The sequence below is a fragment of the Falco naumanni genome, chromosome 1, assembly GCF_017639655.2.
Source record: "Falco naumanni isolate bFalNau1 chromosome 1, bFalNau1.pat, whole genome shotgun sequence".
In the NCBI taxonomy this organism is placed as follows: Eukaryota; Metazoa; Chordata; class Aves; order Falconiformes; family Falconidae; genus Falco; species Falco naumanni.
Window position 1 is genome coordinate 96,513,918 of NC_054054.1, and position 16,707 is coordinate 96,530,624.

The 16,707-nt window shown below is 44.0% G+C and overlaps 2 protein-coding genes across 2 annotated transcripts; both read left to right on the forward strand.

The window, feature by feature from the left end:
* The first annotated feature begins 1,009 nt into the window (after positions 1 to 1,009).
* Positions 1,010 to 7,784, forward strand: TMED2 (transmembrane p24 trafficking protein 2). Its single transcript, XM_040610955.1, has 4 exons — positions 1,010 to 1,252; positions 2,428 to 2,620; positions 4,993 to 5,100; positions 6,280 to 7,784. The coding sequence occupies exons 1-4, from the start codon at positions 1,073 to 1,075 to the stop codon at positions 6,402 to 6,404; spliced, it is 606 nt and encodes a 201-aa protein (XP_040466889.1). The 5' UTR covers positions 1,010 to 1,072; the 3' UTR covers positions 6,405 to 7,784.
* Positions 7,785 to 8,216: 432 nt separating this feature from the next.
* DDX55 (DEAD-box helicase 55) lies at positions 8,217 to 16,505 on the forward strand. Its single transcript, XM_040610994.1, has 14 exons — positions 8,217 to 8,355; positions 8,593 to 8,643; positions 8,721 to 8,807; positions 9,447 to 9,538; positions 9,653 to 9,715; positions 10,454 to 10,603; positions 11,077 to 11,266; positions 11,865 to 11,947; positions 12,343 to 12,474; positions 13,469 to 13,561; positions 14,134 to 14,248; positions 14,951 to 15,119; positions 15,474 to 15,766; positions 16,268 to 16,505. Exons 1-14 carry the CDS (start codon positions 8,248 to 8,250, stop codon positions 16,433 to 16,435), a joined length of 1,794 nt encoding a protein of 597 aa, XP_040466928.1. The 5' UTR covers positions 8,217 to 8,247; the 3' UTR covers positions 16,436 to 16,505.
* The last annotated feature ends 202 nt before the right edge of the window (positions 16,506 to 16,707 follow it).

The window sequence follows — 16,707 nt, forward strand, 5'->3', positions numbered from 1 at the left end:
GCTTGATCCAAACTCATGGAAAATGATGGAAGTATTGCAGTGACTCAGCCGGAGAGGTCTCTTATCCAGTTGCGTACATGACCTGCAACTCTTCAAGTTCATGCTTCTCTTGCTGAAAGCTTTCCTTTCCACACCCTGAGCCTGCACTAGTGCAGACAGCTCTGCTCGCTCAGAACTGGCAGCTGGAGGGAGAGGAGCAGAAATTTACTGATGTAGACCAAGTGTTTGGATTACATTGATCATACAACCGATGACAAACACAATCTCTGAGCATTACCAGGAGTACAATTGCTGGCACTCACTTGGCAAACCCAAACACATAAATATTTTACTAGAAAGCCAGATTGTGCTTTAGTCTTTAAATCTTCTGTGGATAATTAAAACAGCTAGTCATGAAAACAGACTTCCTTAAGCTCAGGCGCGACCTTCTGTATTTCTGACTGGAAGCGTTAATTGAAAATTAGGATTTCAGCAGGGCCAGGCAAGGAACCGCTGTTTATGCACAGAGACCCCGGGTGATGCAGGAGCCTGCTGTGCACCTTGGCTGGCTCCTTATGCGCCATGAACAGCCCCTGGGCCGGACTCCTCTGGGACTTCCTCGATGGCTGGCCGCTCCTCAGGTCGCTCCCTTACGGTACAAGTTCAGGTTTCCCGGGGAGCGGGAACCGGGAGCGGCCTCAGGCACCGCCCGACAGCGGCCCGCAATCCCGCCACCAGCTGCTGGGCAACGCCTCCTCAACCTCCCGCCCTTTCTGACAGGCCGGCTCCCCCGCCCCTCCCCCGCCTTGTTCTCCGATTGGCTTTTCGCCGCCGCCGCTCCGCGCTCATTGGCTCCTCCCCACTACGAGCCCCGCCTCCTAGGCCGCACCGCCCCTGCCTCAGGGGTTAGGCGGTCCCTTTCCTGAGTGTCCCTCAGCGGCCACCGTAGCCCAGGCCGTACGTGGCAGTGGGGCTGCGGCGGCCTATGAGCGACGGCCCCGTGCCCCGGAAGGGGCGTGGCGCGAGCCGGAAGTCCCCCCTCCTCTTTTCCTGCTGGCCCGCCGCTCGGTGCCCCCTCCCGCTGGGCTCCGCCATGTCGCCGGTGCGGGCGGTGCTGGCGCTGCTGGCCGCGCTGGCGGCCCCGGCTGCCGCCTACTTCGTCAGCATCGACGCGCACGCTGAGGAGTGCTTCCTGGAGCGGGTGCCGTCCGGCACGAAGATGGGGCTCATTTTCGAGGTGGCGGAGGGGGGCTTCCTGGATATCGACGTGGAGGTGAGGCGGACCGGCGCGGCGGCGGGCCGGCCTTGGGCCGCGCTGAGGGCGGGGGGCAGCCCCGGGGCGGCGCCCCGCCGCCGTCGGGGGTGCGGAGGCCGTGGTGGCTGGGGCAGAGCCCGGCGGGGCAGCGGTGGTGGTGCCCCGGGCGGCCAGGCCCCGCGCCGGGGGGTTCCGTGCCCTGGGGCCGCCCGGCCTCGCTGCCCGGTCTGCTTGCCTTCGGAGCCGCCCGCCTCAGGTTTCCTTCGCTATTCTGTTCAGTATTCGTAATAAAACTTGTTTGGCGGGAAGAATGAATTAATACCCTTTACAAAAACACGCTGGTTGTTTGGGAGCGGTGTGGTTCTCCTTGACTCAAAAGACGCCTTTACTCGGGTTGATTGCCGCCCTGAAAGTTGTAGCCGAGTCCTTCAGCGAGGCATCGGACCGGTAGGAGAGTGGTGAATAAGGATTCCTCTCGCTTTGGTGAGGACCAGGTAGCTGCCTGTGTGGGGTAACGTCAGCATGAGAGGGTCACCTCCGAGGGTGGGTACAATGCTGTTATTGCACACGGCTGTGGTACCGGGACGTGGTCAGGGAGCTGTGCGTTCCCCTTCACATGTCACCGCTGGAAGCTCAGCCGCAGAGTCTGGGAGCCTGGCGGGATGGAAGCTGTAAGATCACAGTGACCCTGAGGGCTCAGTGCTCGAGCCCTTAGTCTGTTCGGAGTGGTCACCGCAACAGTGCACAGGGGTAATATTAACATATGGGAGAATGTCTTCTTTTTTCCCGCCCCCCCCCCCCCCCCCCCCTTCAAATGGGGGAGATAAGGTTTCCCCTGCAGTTATTAATGTGGCTGTCAGCCAGAGCTTATGGTTTACTTGTTCTTGAGTGCTTCTTATCTTGACCACAGGAGGCCAGTAATCTCGGCCAGTAAGAGAGGCTTTTGTATGACTTTTTGTAACCAAGAAGTTTTTTAAAAAAACCCAACAACCTACCACAACTTCTGTGCAGAAAAATGCATCACTGCTTTTGAGTTGTGTGGAGGGAAAGGACAAAGAATGCCAAACCAGTCAGATAGATCACAGATGGTATTGGTACTTCTGACCAAGTAATTTCAGAATATGCATGTAATGGTGTATTTAAACCTGCTCTGTTATAAATAAAATGTGTGATACTTTTTTTTCCCCATCCAGATTACAGGGCCTGATAATAAAGGAATTTATAAAGGCGATCGAGAGTCCAGTGGAAAATACACATTTGCTGCCCACATGGATGGAACTTACAAGTTTTGCTTTAGCAACAGAATGTCCACCATGACTCCCAAGATAGTGATGTTCACTATTGATATCGGGGAAGCTCCGAAGGGGCAAGACATGGAGACAGAAGGTGAGGAAGACTCCTGGAAAGAAATGAGCCCCAGCTTGGGAGCTTTTCCCTACATGCATGACTTCTGAACTTGACCAGGATTTGCAGAATTCCTGCTTCTTCAGGCTGTTTAGTTAGCTGTTCCCTTGCACAGCTAAAATGGATATGGATGTTTTTAGACCACATTACATGATTTAATGCAGAATCACCAGAGAATCACTTGGCCATCTGCAGAAACTAATGCTTTTATCTTTTAGTCTTTTTATCAGTTTCATTCTCTGATTTCTAGTTTGCTCAGCGGTATGTAGGCTGCTACATGCATTAGTCGAGCTCTTTTATAAATGTCCTAATATAAAAAATTTTCTCTTAGCCATGTAAATGACTGTTTTATCTGCAGCCTTTTGTCCTGTACTTGTGTTCATCTCTTACACTTTTCTCTAGGTGGTGGAGATACCTGGGATGGTATGTGTACTGCTTTTTGAAAGCTCATTAGCATCTTGTCTTTTGCGTATGTTTATTCACTAACAGCTAACGTTTGCTTTTTCTCTGTAACATTTGTTTGTAGCATGAGAATATCTTTTTAATAAACTACATAAAAGGTCTGATTCTGAGCAATGCTGAGCACCTGCAAGCTTCCATGGAGAGGTTTATACACCTAGCAACTCTTGGGATCAGGTCCTTGAACTGTGACTGTTTGCCTTCAGGTGCTTTTTTCTGGCTAACAGAAGATTTAATCGGGAGTTTTAGGGGAAACTAAACTAAAACACTGCACATCCAAGAGCGCTGGATATTTTAGATGGTGTTTGCTTTCTGTTGCTAAGGTGAATGTTGAGTAATCAAGGACTTTTGGAAGCAGTAAGCTGCTTTTAGGTTATGAATGATCAGTAATGTTGCAAGGGGAAAGACTTAATTTTGTCATTTGTTCTAGAAGAATTAAATTAATGTATTGGGTAACAAGTTACTAAGTTTTATTTAGAAATCACTATAGTTAGGTAATAAATTCTTGTTTTCTATTTTAGCAGGTAAATAACTGGGTGCATTGAGTGCTTGATATAACTTAAAAAGTAACAAATTCCTAATTTTTCATTATTATTTTAAGACTTGGTTAAATTTATAGAGTCTGAATATATCTGTTGTAAAGAATTTAGTGCAGCTTTAAATTTTTGAGGCACTTTTTCTTTGATTGTTTTTATTCTTTGAGTGGATTTAAACAATCCCTGCAACTGTAACTTCTCTTATTAATGAATTGCACTTACTGCAGTGACCAAATGGCCATGAAAATAAGGGATTTACAATATTAGCAAAGGGAGTGTGGTTTACACAGCTATTTAGATTTTAATTATAACTTGTAGGAGTGTTAATCTCTGATCCTCTTTTTGACTGTTCCCAATAAAAGGTGTGTATTTTGATTAGCTTTATTTTCAGATTTTGATCTGAAACACTTAATTTATAAATCAAAATGTAATAAGATAGCTTCAAAGCCAAGTATGTCGCTTCGATGTAAAATGTGTTGGGTTTCATGACTTTTTAGGAGAGCCGATTGCCCAGGGCATGTCTGTGGAACGATATCTTGGACTTCTCTTGGTGCTAGAAAACTTTGAAAATTACACGTATAATTTATAAATTTCTGAGTGGACAGTTCTTTGAACAGGAATGTATATAAAAGATCCTGTGATTGACAGTCAAATCACTAAATCTTAGGTCTCTGATCTGTCCATTTGTGGAACTCTCTCAAGCTAGTTTTCTGTTGTTGGTTTGGTATTTTCCTCCTCTTCTGCTTTCATGACGCACCAGAACCTGAAGCCAGTTCCTGCCCTCTGCCAGGCCCCTTTGGCATTGTTTCTGCTGAATGCTGTGCTTCAGCTAGACCCACAGATGACAAGATGCGATATGTTGCTTCAGAAAGTGATCTCGTTTTGCCAGCATCATGATCTTAAGCTAAATTCTCAGTCGTTCTATTTTTGCAAGCTTAACAACTAGGAAAAGCTGTGATGTTAAGATAATTTGCTTGGAATATATTGGATGGTATTGTCAAACTAGATACGTGTGTGTGGTATGGATCTCATGTGCTCTCACCTTCTGTTTTTCTGGAAGAGTGTGCCTGGATTGGAAATGAGTGGTCTGTACTGACTAAATTGCGTGTCTTCTGCCTTCTCGTCACATGTGGAGAAAGATGTTTTCCCACTCGTTATATCCATAGAGATGTGTTAGGAAAAGCGGCGCTATGAAAACTAAACTTTGCTTTGCTGTAAGGATAAAAAGTTCTCAGCTGTACAGACTGCACTTTTCAGAACTTCTGCAACAGGAAATTAAGTGTAACTGTTCATAAATATTGACAAATTGGTTTTTGAGTCAGTAACCGACTTTCTGATGCTTCTGAAATTATTCTGCAGCTCATCAGAACAAGCTAGAAGAGATGATTAATGAGTTAGCAGTGGCCATGACAGCTGTAAAGCATGAACAGGAGTACATGGAAGTTCGTGAAAGAATACATAGAGCAAGTACGTGTCTTTTGACTTAAATGCCTTCTCTCCTCTCAAATGAACTTACAAAATGTGATTTGAAATACAAGTCTAGGGAAGCTGTTCCAAGTTACTGGAAAAAAAAACCCCACAAACCCCAAAAATGATAATTTGGAACAAATTCTGAAGGACCTGCCCACGCAATAAAGAATGTAGTTGAGGTTTGCAATCGCCTTTACGTTGGCTTGTCTCTCATTTACTGAAGACTGGTATGCAAAATGTTTGCTTAATTGTTGTAAATTCGGTGGTTCTTTGGATGGTGTGTTCATGAAGGTATCAGTAATGATACAGTTCCCAGGGGCAGGCTTTGCTTGAACTACTTCATCCTTCAAGTGGGTGTGGCTTAATAATTGAACCAAAGTCTTTTTTTAAATGTTCGTTGAAATAGAGCAGAACTACAGTTATTTCCCAGTAGAGCACTGGGCTAACTCTGCAGTCACAACCCTTGCTTTCTGAAATACAGCTTTAAAGTGTGACTGAGAGTGCTGAGTGATGCATTAGGGAAAGCCCAGTGAGAAAAAGGGCAAATATTTTTAATATGTGAATACGAAGTTTAATAATAATATTAAATAATAGTAAAATACTAATAATATTAAAATAATAACATCAATATTAAATAATATTAGAGCACTGGCCCCTCAACTTTTTGAACCTATGAATAACTCCAGGTTTATTCGTTACTGATGGTGTGATTTAAGAAAATGCCAAAATTTTAGAACTGGAGATGACAAACCTTTAGAGATTAGAAATTCCCATCTTAACTTTGAGAGACCGTAATATGCAAATGTTGTTTGAAAAAGCCAGTGGATTCTGTTTGTCAGTTATAAGCTTCTGCCTGGCCTCTTTGAAGGGGGGCAGGATAGAGAAACGTGCTGCAGTTTGTCTGAAGTTGAGGTTAAAACATTTTTTTATGCTTTTGCATAGCAGGCTGTTCAGAAAACTATGCACTCCCCCCTCAGCTCTCAGTCTCCAGAGCCCTTCTGGGACACTTGTAATGTTACAAAATGTTGTGTGTCCCCCCCCCCCTCAAAAAAAAAAGAGGAAGATACAAATATCAGTAGGTTATGTGCAGTAATTCAGTTCCAGTGACAGTGTTTTCGGTTGGTTTAAATGCTTTGTTACTCTACTACTTTTTTTTTTTTTTCTTCTCCCCAACAGTTAATGACAACACAAACAGCAGAGTGGTTCTTTGGTCATTCTTCGAAGCTCTTGTACTAGTTGCCATGACACTGGGACAAATCTACTATCTGAAGAGGTTTTTTGAAGTTCGAAGGGTTGTTTAAGAGTACTTTTCTGGTCCCGGATTTCAGTTCACTGTCTACCAAACATCCTGGTCACAAAAAGGTCATTTAGTTTCTGAACCCTCTTTACTGAACTGTAAAACTTATTTGCTTATGTTCCTTCCTAGTTAAAGAATGAATTGTTTTTATATATCTTCTGTAGCATAAGCTGTGCTGAAATCTTGTCACTGAATTGGCATAATTTTTTTCACTTCAATCTGCCTAGTCTGTATGCTAAGCGAGGTCCAAGCAATCTGCAAATGCTGTAATTCAACCATAGTAACAAGCAATGTTGATGTCTTTTTCTAACTTTTTTTTTTTTTTTTCCTGTTTCCATAAGTACTTGCAGTTCTATCTAGGGAAACGGTACAAGGCCCTAACATGACTCTTTGCATTTTTGACATCTTTAACCCTGTGGTAGGTGTTACCAAATCGAAATAATCCCTTCTTCATTTACATAAAATGCCAAGGAGAAGCAATTGGAGCTTTATTTTGTTAATGAATAGAAGACAGCTGACCACTTCCAATGTAGTGTACTATTGAAAATAGTTGCTATTTAAAAGAAAGTCTTCAGTAACTATCGGATTTACATCAACTGATTCCCAAAGTTCTTTTAAATAGTTGCTATGAAAATTTCTCCTCTCATTACCGAATGTTCATCATACGGTTTTTAGTCTTTTTATATCGAAGCCAATTGTGTGCAGTATCTTGGCAGACAATGGTTAATTAGCCCTTTGGCTTTTACAGGTCCAAAGCTGGGACTGTTGGTGTTGTGGCAGAACACGTTCGTGTTCAGGAAATCGGGATTCCTGATGCCAAAGGGTTAATGATTCTGGGGGTTTATTGCGATGCTATGCAGCCCTTGTATTTAAGTTAAGTGGCAGCCTCTGCCATTATCTGATCATAATTAGCATAATGCTAAATACTGGTGTGTTTTCTTTTTCAGGCATATGTAGATTTGTTTTTGTATAAAGTTACTTTACTCGGTATCTGATGATTGGGTTAAAAATTACAAGAAGCGTCTGATGTGGGTGCTGAGCCAGGATTATGTTGTGACTGATGTATATTAGTTGTAATCATTTTTGAGGGTGGGGTGGGGTCTTTTCCAGGGGGGAGCCTCTACAAGTAACACACAAACGGTTTTGTACAATTAATTTAAAATTTGTTACAGGTTTTCATGTTCCGGGTAAAGTTTTTTCAACCTTGGGCAAACACTTGCAGCGGTTCCTCAGAGAGGTGGCTATTACACCTCACTGTGACTGCTGTGTGCCAATATTTTTGTGTAAAACACTTAAAATTGAATTCTAAGATGTACATTTAAAAATTGCTTGTGAATCTAAATATGACCCAGGTTCGATAAATAAACAAATTCTTTAAAAAAAACCCACTTTGTTTATTATTTTTTTTCCTTTGGAATACTTTAAGGAAGTACAGTTTAACAGAAAGGTTTTGGTGAAGTGTTTCTTGGGAGATCGGGAATCCAGTCCACTGCCATCCCGCTCTGTGGGTTGGGTAGGAAAATTGTGAGTGATCCGAACCCTGGGGCTTGGCTGCGGGGCTGCAGGCGCTTCGGTGTGACGGTGCTTCTCTAGACAGGCAGAAGTGCTCGCTGCGGTAGTCCCGTCGCCATAAAACCGAGGTATTTTTTGCTGTATCCCCAGGGAGGTTTCTGCTGCCGAGTTTCCCCATGGAGGGAAAGGCGGGTGGTGGCGGCCGCGGGGCCGGAACCAAGGTGCTGCGGTTCTTGTTGCCGCCCGGCCCAGGAGTGCGGCGGGGCCGGAACCGAGGTGCGGCGGTGTGTGTTTCCGGCCGGCCCCGGGGCGGGCGGAGCGGTGGCGCCTCAGTCATGGAGGCGGTGACCGAGGGGAGCTGGGAGTCGCTGCCCGTGGCGCTGAGTCCGGGCGTGCTGCGGGCGCTGCGGGAGCTCGGCTTTGCCCGCATGACCCCGGTGCAGGTGGGGGGGCGCCGGGCTCGCCCCTCGCCCGGGTGAGGGGGCGGCGGGCCCAGGGGAGGGGGCGGCGGGGCCGGGGCCCAGCTCGGGCCGCTCTGGGGCCTCTGGCAGCGCTGTCCCCGCACCCTGCAGCAGCGGGGCAGGTCGCGGCGCTGGCGCTGCTGACAGGGAGCTTTGATGTCCCTTGTGTCACTAGAGCCAACGCGCCTCTTTGTGATGTTTCTTTTTTGTTTTTTTCAGTCTGCGACCATTCCGCTGTTCATGAGTAACAAAGATGTTGCCGCAGAGGCGGTGAGTCCCTTTTTCTTGTTGTTTTTCTTGGTTTGTCCCTGGAGCTGACACAGGGTTGACTGTTTCCCATCTCACAGGTAACAGGCAGTGGCAAAACCTTAGCGTTTGTAATTCCCATACTGGAAATTCTTCTCAGACGGGAAGAAAAACTAAAGAAAATGCAGGTAAGATGAAGTTTCTCAGTTCTGAGTATATTTTTATGGTGTGCGAGTAAGATTTGAGGGCTTCAGGAGAAGTATCAGTAAGCAAAATTGCATGCACGTGAAGTGACTGTGCTCAGATCTTTGGTGTAACAGTTACAATAAACTGTGTAAAGCCTGACAATAAATAGGGGTGCGATTTCTGTGCACTTAGATACAGCTTCTTATTTGACGTGACCAAAAAAGGTTTCTGAGCTGTTAGAAGAATGTCTTAAAATATCTGCAACGATGGTACTACAGGCGAGTCTTTGAATTCTTTTTATCATCCATTGACTGAATACATTTCAGTGTACAGAGAACTCGTGCTGTTATTTGCTATTAAATACCAGCACTAGATATGGCTCTCTGAGCAGAGGTATTTTGCTCATTGGTATAATACCTCTTCCACAGATGTTTTCTGTTATTTTGTATACTTTATTGTATTTCTGTGGAAACGTGGACTCAATCTTAAAGATCTTTTCCAACGTAAATGATTCTGTGTTTCGTCTAAAACTAGGATCATGAGCATGGCTCACATTCGCTTAGCTTGTAAGGGAGAATTTTTCCTACATCTTGCTTCTAATCTGTTATTTTCCGTAAATTCTTTTTGTTTTTAATGTGCAGGTTGGAGCTGTAATTATCACACCAACAAGAGAATTAGCTATTCAAATTGATGAGGTGCTATCACATTTCACAAAACACTTCCCCAAGTTTAGGTGAGTGAACTTTAGACTTGTCATGACCTGGGTTCCTTTTTCTTTGGACTTCTGTCATTCATAAACTAGCAAAACTTCAAAGATTAACTAAATCTTTCTGGTTTATTGTTTCAGTCAGATTCTTTTAATTGGTGGTAGGAATCCCATGGAAGATGTTGAAAAATTTAAAGAACGTGGGTGAGTTGATTGTCTGTAATTCTTAGCACTACGTCGCAGCTGTAGTTTTCTCCTTGCCCTTCGGGGTTTCAGATTAGAGCTTTGGTCCTGCTGGTGCCAAAATTTGATGGTATTGCATGAGTGTGTCAGGGGGTATGCTGAGGAAATGGTGGTTTCTTTTCCTTGAGTGAGATAAGCTGTAATGGGAAGTAGGAAAGGATCCAGTAGGAAAGGATCACATGTGAAATTGGTACCATTTACATGTTGCCTGGGTGAAGCAGCGTGCAGCACAGGGAGCCAAAAACTGTCTTCACTGAATGTTTTGGCTCCTTCTTTCTTGTAAATGTTGGACCAGCAGTGGGCTCTGGTGTGATTGAGACCGTGCTGATGAATAATTTTCTGCAACTCTTTGGTGCCGATACCGATGATGTTTGGAAGCAATTGTATTTGCCGCTGGCTTTTGCACAGAGATACCACATATTTCTTCTGGCTGATAGTTGCTTTCCGTAGTTGCTGATGATATTCTAAACTTTTATTACCACAAATGGTGTGCTTTCACCTGAGCGTTTTTCTCCCATCAACATGGCATCTGAAAGGCAATGAAATATGTATACAGTTAGACGTGGCAGACTGAAATTGTTTTATTGAAGAACACAGTCAGCTTGGGGTGCAGGTTTGTGCTGTGACGATGATGTTAGCAGCTCCCCCAGGGTCCTTCCTGTGCAGTCACAAACTGCTGCCTGTCTCGTTCATGAACAGTGGGAACATCATTGTAGCCACCCCGGGCCGCTTGGAGGATCTGTTCAGAAGAAAAGCCGATGGGCTGGATCTAGCAAGTTGTGTGAAGTCTCTTGATGTGTTGGTATTAGATGAAGCAGACAGACTTCTAGATATGGGCTTTGAAGCAAGGTATTTGAATAATAATTCTGGTAATGCTTCTGAAGTTTTACATGAGTTCATATATGATTGATGTGAATAAGCATGGCCTGCAATGACCTCTACAGTTAAATTTGTTCTGTTTTCTTCTATCTCTCTGGCTTAGTAGACTACATAAAGCAGTTGCTAAGGGGGAGGAGTATCAGGAAGGAGCGGATCCTTGATGAATACAGAGTTTAAAATTTATTTTTTCCTGATGTATGTTAGCACATGCTATATTATTGCTTGAATAAATACTATTATTTACACATCACAGTGGCTTAAAACACATTAACCAAGAAGCTTTGATGTCTCTCTTCTCCTTCAAAGTTCAGAAAGCTAGTTCAATAGAAGATTGGCACTTGATAATAAAAATTGTTTTGTTTGTAGATTCATACTTGCAGTGACTTGACTTCTTTCTGAGGGAAGGCTTGGAACAATTATGTTTTACATGTGCTTACTTGCAGTTTAAATGCCATTCTGGACTTTTTGCCCAAGCAGAGGCGGACAGGTTTGTTCTCAGCAACTCAAACTCAAGAGGTGGAGAACCTGGTGAGGGCAGGTCTCCGGAATCCTGTCCGCATCTCCGTGAAAGAGAAGGGAGTGGCAGCAAGCAACACACAGAAAACTCCAACACGCCTGGAGAACTATTATATGGTGTGAACCTGTGCGCTTCGTGATAGTTTCTTGTTCCCTCTCCTTTTTTCCTGGCTCTGTTAATAAGTTGTTGAAGTCTTGGCCTGTTAGGGTCACATTAGTGGAGGAACCAGAAGTCTCAAAGACATAAAGCTTTTGCAGGCTCTCCAAAGATCAGTAATCAAGCTAGTGAGAAAGATCTAAATTAGTAACCCTGTTGTTTCCTGCTCTGTGAGTTTTGTTTGAGTGGTCAGGAGCTGTTGTAACCCTAAACTGGCTGCGCTGCTGTTGCGGCTCCTTGACCTGCTTAGAGTGGCTGGGTGTGGGAGGAGGCTTTGGCCATTTCAGGGAAGTGGCTGAGGGAGACGTGGGATGCTGCTGCAGGAGAGGGGTTACGGCTGGGGATGGCAACACTAGGAGCTTAAGTGTTTGTTTTTCCTTAAAGCAAGGTACATAAGAGTAACATTCCACATGATGAATTGTGGTACAAATGATCAGTATTAAAAATTCTGCCTGTAGGTATTTATCGGTGCACAGCGAATGGGGGGAACTGGCAGATCACTTTGTTTCAAGTCCATTTTCTTACTTTTTTTTTTTTTTTTCCTTTTGCATTGTATAGATCTGCAAAGCAGATGAAAAATTTAATCAGTTGGTGCATTTCCTTCGACAGCACAAACAGGAAAAACATCTTGTCTTTTTCAGGTAATGCTGTTTGCGCTTCATTCTGAAAAGAGTATGGTGGTGTATTCCTTAAATTCCCGAACTGTGCCCTGCATTGACAAGGACAGAACTGTTTTAAAAGTGATTAATTTTAATAGTTGCCATGTAGAATATGGTGCTAAAAAGAGATTGATCAGTGCTTCATGTCTGGATTGTGTTGAACTGTATTAAGCAAAACATAGATTTTTATATGGATTTTTAAAGTAAGGCATTATAGATAGTTATATGACAATTATAAAAATTATGTACATATTTTAAATAAAATAGGCAATAGCATGTATTTTTTAAAGGTATCTGACCACTCTAGCATGACTGTCTAAACCAGATTAAAAATGCAGCATAATCTTTTGCTTTTACATCTGTCTTTGTCACAACAGTACGTGTGCCTGTGTGGAATACTATGGGAAGGCTTTGGAATCCTTAATTAAACAAGTGAAAATAATGAGCATTCATGGGAAAATGAAACACAAGCGTAACAAGATTTTTACTGAGTTTCGGAAGCTCCCAGGGTAAGAACATATGTAAAGGCTAAACCAGGCAGAAGTAAAAAGTAGTAAGGGGTGTGCAATTCTGTCTGACAATATTCTTCTGCCACTGAAGCACTGAGGAGCGGTGCTGCGCTGAGGACAATGCTACAAGTAGGTTCTGAATGTATTTATAACAACACAAACTATCATTAGGGTCTCAAGGTATGATCACAAACAAAGCTAAAATGTGGCTGGAGCGTGTCCAGCCTGACGTAGATAATCTGTGTGGCAGCATGGAAGGTGCAGGAAGATGGATTTGGGATATCCTGCAGCCTGGGACCCGCTGTGGTTTGTGCTCTTGCTGGCCAAACATGCGTGCTGTGAACCTGTCGTTACCGCTGCGATCCCAGCTTCTGCTTTCACAGGGCAGTGTGACAACCATGTGTTAGCCTTGCTGCTTAATGTGGTGGTGGTAGGGGAGTGGTAATGAAAATAACCTTTTCTGAGTGGAAACGCAGGACTCTGGTTTGTTAGCATATAATGAAAAATATGGCAACACAGTGCTGTAACTTACCTGCAGAAAAGTGTTCTGTCAGCTTTGCAGGATGTTGTTAAGAGACTCTTGCCTTACTAGCTGTCATTTTTTATTGCATGGGACCTGAGTTTTAGCAGTTTATGTTGTAAGAAAAATAATTACCAACAGACTGGAACAGCTGTTTAAAATAGTACGCTAAATTTTTCAGTCTCTTAAATGTTTTATTAAAAGGTTTATCGTATTACATCCAGCTGCGGTGGATGCAGTGGTGATTTAAAAACAGAACTTGTCGTAGGAAATTGATTTTTTCATAGTGATGTAATGTAAATCACGTTCCTTATAGCTACTTTGTAATATTTTGTCTCTTTTGAAAAAACAAATGTTTTAAAACCTTTTGTTCCTCATTGTCCAGTGCAGATGCAGAATATGCAGCTGGGGCGGCGGGAGACCGGCTCTTCTTGAATCACAGTTTAATGACAAAATTCTTTTTCTTCTTCCTAGTGGCATTTTAGTTTGCACTGATGTGATGGCCCGCGGCATCGACATTCCAGAGGTGCACTGGGTTTTACAGTATGACCCACCGAGCAGTGCAAGGTACGCCTTCAGGTCTGAAAACTTTAGCTCTGCTTCTGGTCACATTACTGTACTGTTCCGATCCAAACTGGGAACACGCAGCTGTGGAAAACATGGTATCACTGCTTGGGAGCTGCTCCAAGTGCACACATGAACCCATGTTTGTGTGCAGAGGCACCCTGGTGTCAGGCTTAGTGTGAGAATATGAAAGATGTAGTGAGAGGTGAGATGCTGGGGTGAACGAGAGCAGCAATAGGAGTGGGGAGAGCGCTCTTCGAGGAACAGGATGTTGAAAGCTCACATGAAAGGCGCTTTTCCATGTATTTTGGCTTCCGTTGTCGTAGTTCTCCATACAACTTGCTTAAACATCACCCCCAAACCAGGTTCCCCTTGCTTTAGCACACAGCCCTGACCTGTGTGGGACTGCTGTGCATCTCTTGTATTGCGTTCTACTGATTCCGGTGGGTTTAGTTCAAGTGTACAGCGCCCTGTGCTTCCCGTCCCGCAGGATTGGCCCTTCTGCTGCCTGCCTAATGCTTTACACTCAGGCTGAGCGTCCCCTCCTGGCTCAGCTCTGGGCTGTGTCGTTTCAGCGCCTTTGTGCATCGGTGTGGTCGGACGGCGCGGATTGGCAATGTCGGCAGCGCGCTTGTGTTTTTGCTTCCCATGGAAGAATCGTACATTAACTTTCTCTCCATCAACCAAAAGGTCAGTAGACTGTCACTGTACCTCAAAGCAGGGAAGAGCACGGCGACGGGCTTACTAACAGGAGCTTTGAAATCGGCATTTGTAGAATTTAAGGTCATATGCATCGGTAATGCTTTAGCAGAGGTGCAAAATTGAAGCAAAGACGAGAGCTGCTTATTCATCGCCAAATGCAACTATGTGTGGGAACACAATCACTCCCAGTGTTACCCACCGAGTGTGTGATGGGAATACGTGATGCACTGAGCCGAGAAAGGCTCTGCATCTCCAAGGGTGTGTAGATGGAGCATTTCCAGAAGGACAGCACTGGCTTACACTCCGACCCCCAGTCCTGCCACCCCCATCATACACTGCACCCTCTGTGCCGCTAGTTTGTAACTCCTGAGAACTACCTGTGCCTGGTCCTGCATTTGTGGGATTAATTGTATAAATTCTGCAGGAGCCTGCTAATGAGAACGTGGCTTGGTAAGGCATGAGGGGAGGATGGTGCCTCCCTGCAGCTGCGGTGTGCAAACTCCTCTGCTGGGTAGGACAGCTGCGTGGGGCTGGATGGTGGGCGCGTGGTGGAATGGCCGAGGAGGAGGAAGGAGGCTCAAAGCTGACTGAAGATGAACCAGGGAAGGAAGGAGCACGCGTTCCAACGTGCATTTTACATCACTCCGCTGAACTTTTCCTTTGGTTTTGTATTTCTTTTCCGGTTTTCAGTGTCCCATGCAGGAAATGAAACCACAGACAAACGTGGTAGATCTTCTTCCAAAACTGCAGTCTCTGGCCCTAGCTGACCGGGCAGTGTTCGAGAAAGGGATGAAAGCTTTTGTGTCTTACGTCCAGGCCTATGCCAAACATGAATGTAATCTGATCTTCCGAACGAGAGGTAATTCCCAGCAGGGGCTGGCATCTTCTACTCTTCTGTTCAGAAGACGGTGTTTGGTTTTGGGAAAAAACAGTCTTACTGTCCACAGGCTTCAACTCCTGATTCCTGAGGTCACTGCAGCCTCAGGTTCTGACAAAACTACTTTTTTCAAACAACTTGTTTCTCATTGTTTTCAAGAGAAAACATGAGCAAGTTTGACCAAACTGACAAAAGCATAAATAAAGGTGACTTAGTATTGTTACAATACAGGAAGATAATGTTGCGTTGTTGTCTTTTTTTTTTTCCTCTGACTTGCTAAGTTAAATTAACTTTTTATCCAGCAAGAAACTGACTTTATAATCTTTATTTTAACAGATCTGGATTTTGCTAGCCTTGCTAAAGGTTTTGCATTGTTAAAAATGCCAAAGATGCCTGAACTAAGAGGAAAATCTTTTCCAGACTTTACTCCAGTTGCTGTTAATACAGACTCCATTTCATTTAAGGATAAAAACAGAGAAAAACAGAGACAAAAGCAATTAGAACAACAAAGAAAAGAAAGAGAGGAAAATGGAGGGAAAAAGAAATTCATAAAGAACAAAGCCTGGTCCAAACAGAAAGCCAAGAGGGAGAAGAAAAAGAAAGTAACAGCTAAAAGGAAGCGTGAAGAGGTAAATTGTGTCCGTTTTATTAAACTGCATGCTATTACTCTGGCATAGGTACATGCTCTCCAATGGCAGAGCACCATGGGATTTTAGTTGGATGGAACTGACAACGGTGAATTAACTTTTTAGGACCTTGAAGCAGGCAAAGCTTAAAAAAAAATTAGAGAATCATTTTAAAGCCAAACACTAAAACACTTTCTCAGCACCCTGATGCTAGTCAGTAATGTCCCCAGCAGAGGTAGCACGTTTTTATTTCTCAGAGGTCCAGCAGCATGGCATGATGATGGACAGCATTTCCCGCCCCCCCCCCCCCCCCCTTTGCTTTTTCCAGTTCTCAACACTTGTAACCAAGTGTTAGACAGTTTCGCAGGTAGAAACAGAGTATCATTTCCTGCTGCTTGGCTAATCCTGGCAAAATCTGCTTTGTAAACTTCTCTTGTATTCAGCGGTATAGAATGAAAACTTTTTGGTGCTGTGTTTAATTTGTTGTTTATTAACTGCCAACAGGGCTCTGATATTGAAGATGAGGATATGGAAGAGTTGCTGAACGACACAAGACTCTTGAAAAAATTAAAAAAGGGAAAAATTAGTGAAGAAGAGTTTGAGAAGAGACTAATAGGCAGCCAGAGTAGACTCAAAGCAGAAACTGTTGCTGACTTACAGTCTGAAGGTTGACAGTTATTGTAACCACATTTTTACATTAAAATATTGCCTATTTCAATAAAACCATATTTTTATAACAAAATGACAACGCAGAGAACAGAATCTTCATAAAGAGACATGGTGTCTATAAAGACAGACAAACCAGCCTGCAGTTGAGAACCAAGCCGAAAGCCCTGCTCTTGTGCAGTGTGACAGGAGCTGCAGAGTTCAGTCAGCAGCCTCCTGCGTGTTCTTGTTTTGGTTTTTCTGGTACGTACCACAGATGAGTAAGTAACAGTATACCT

What these genes read in the sequence shown, in the direction of transcription:
- TMED2 (XM_040610955.1), top strand. Translation starts at nt 1,073, where the DNA reads ATGTCGCCGGTGCGGGCGGTGCTGGCGCTGCTGGCCGCGCTGGCGGCC. An exon ending in TCCTGGATATCGACGTGGAG is followed by an intron (nt 1,253 to 2,427) that starts GTGAGGCGGACC and finishes TTCCCCATCCAG; the next exon opens with ATTACAGGGCCTGATAATAA. An exon ending in TGAAAGAATACATAGAGCAA is followed by an intron (nt 5,101 to 6,279) that starts GTACGTGTCTTT and finishes TCTCCCCAACAG; the next exon opens with TTAATGACAACACAAACAGC.
- DDX55 (XM_040610994.1), top strand. Translation starts at nt 8,248, where the DNA reads ATGGAGGCGGTGACCGAGGGGAGCTGGGAGTCGCTGCCCGTGGCGCTG. An exon ending in AAACATCTTGTCTTTTTCAG is followed by an intron (nt 11,948 to 12,342) that starts GTAATGCTGTTT and finishes TTGTCACAACAG; the next exon opens with TACGTGTGCCTGTGTGGAAT. An exon ending in GACCCACCGAGCAGTGCAAG is followed by an intron (nt 13,562 to 14,133) that starts GTACGCCTTCAG and finishes GTGTCGTTTCAG; the next exon opens with CGCCTTTGTGCATCGGTGTG.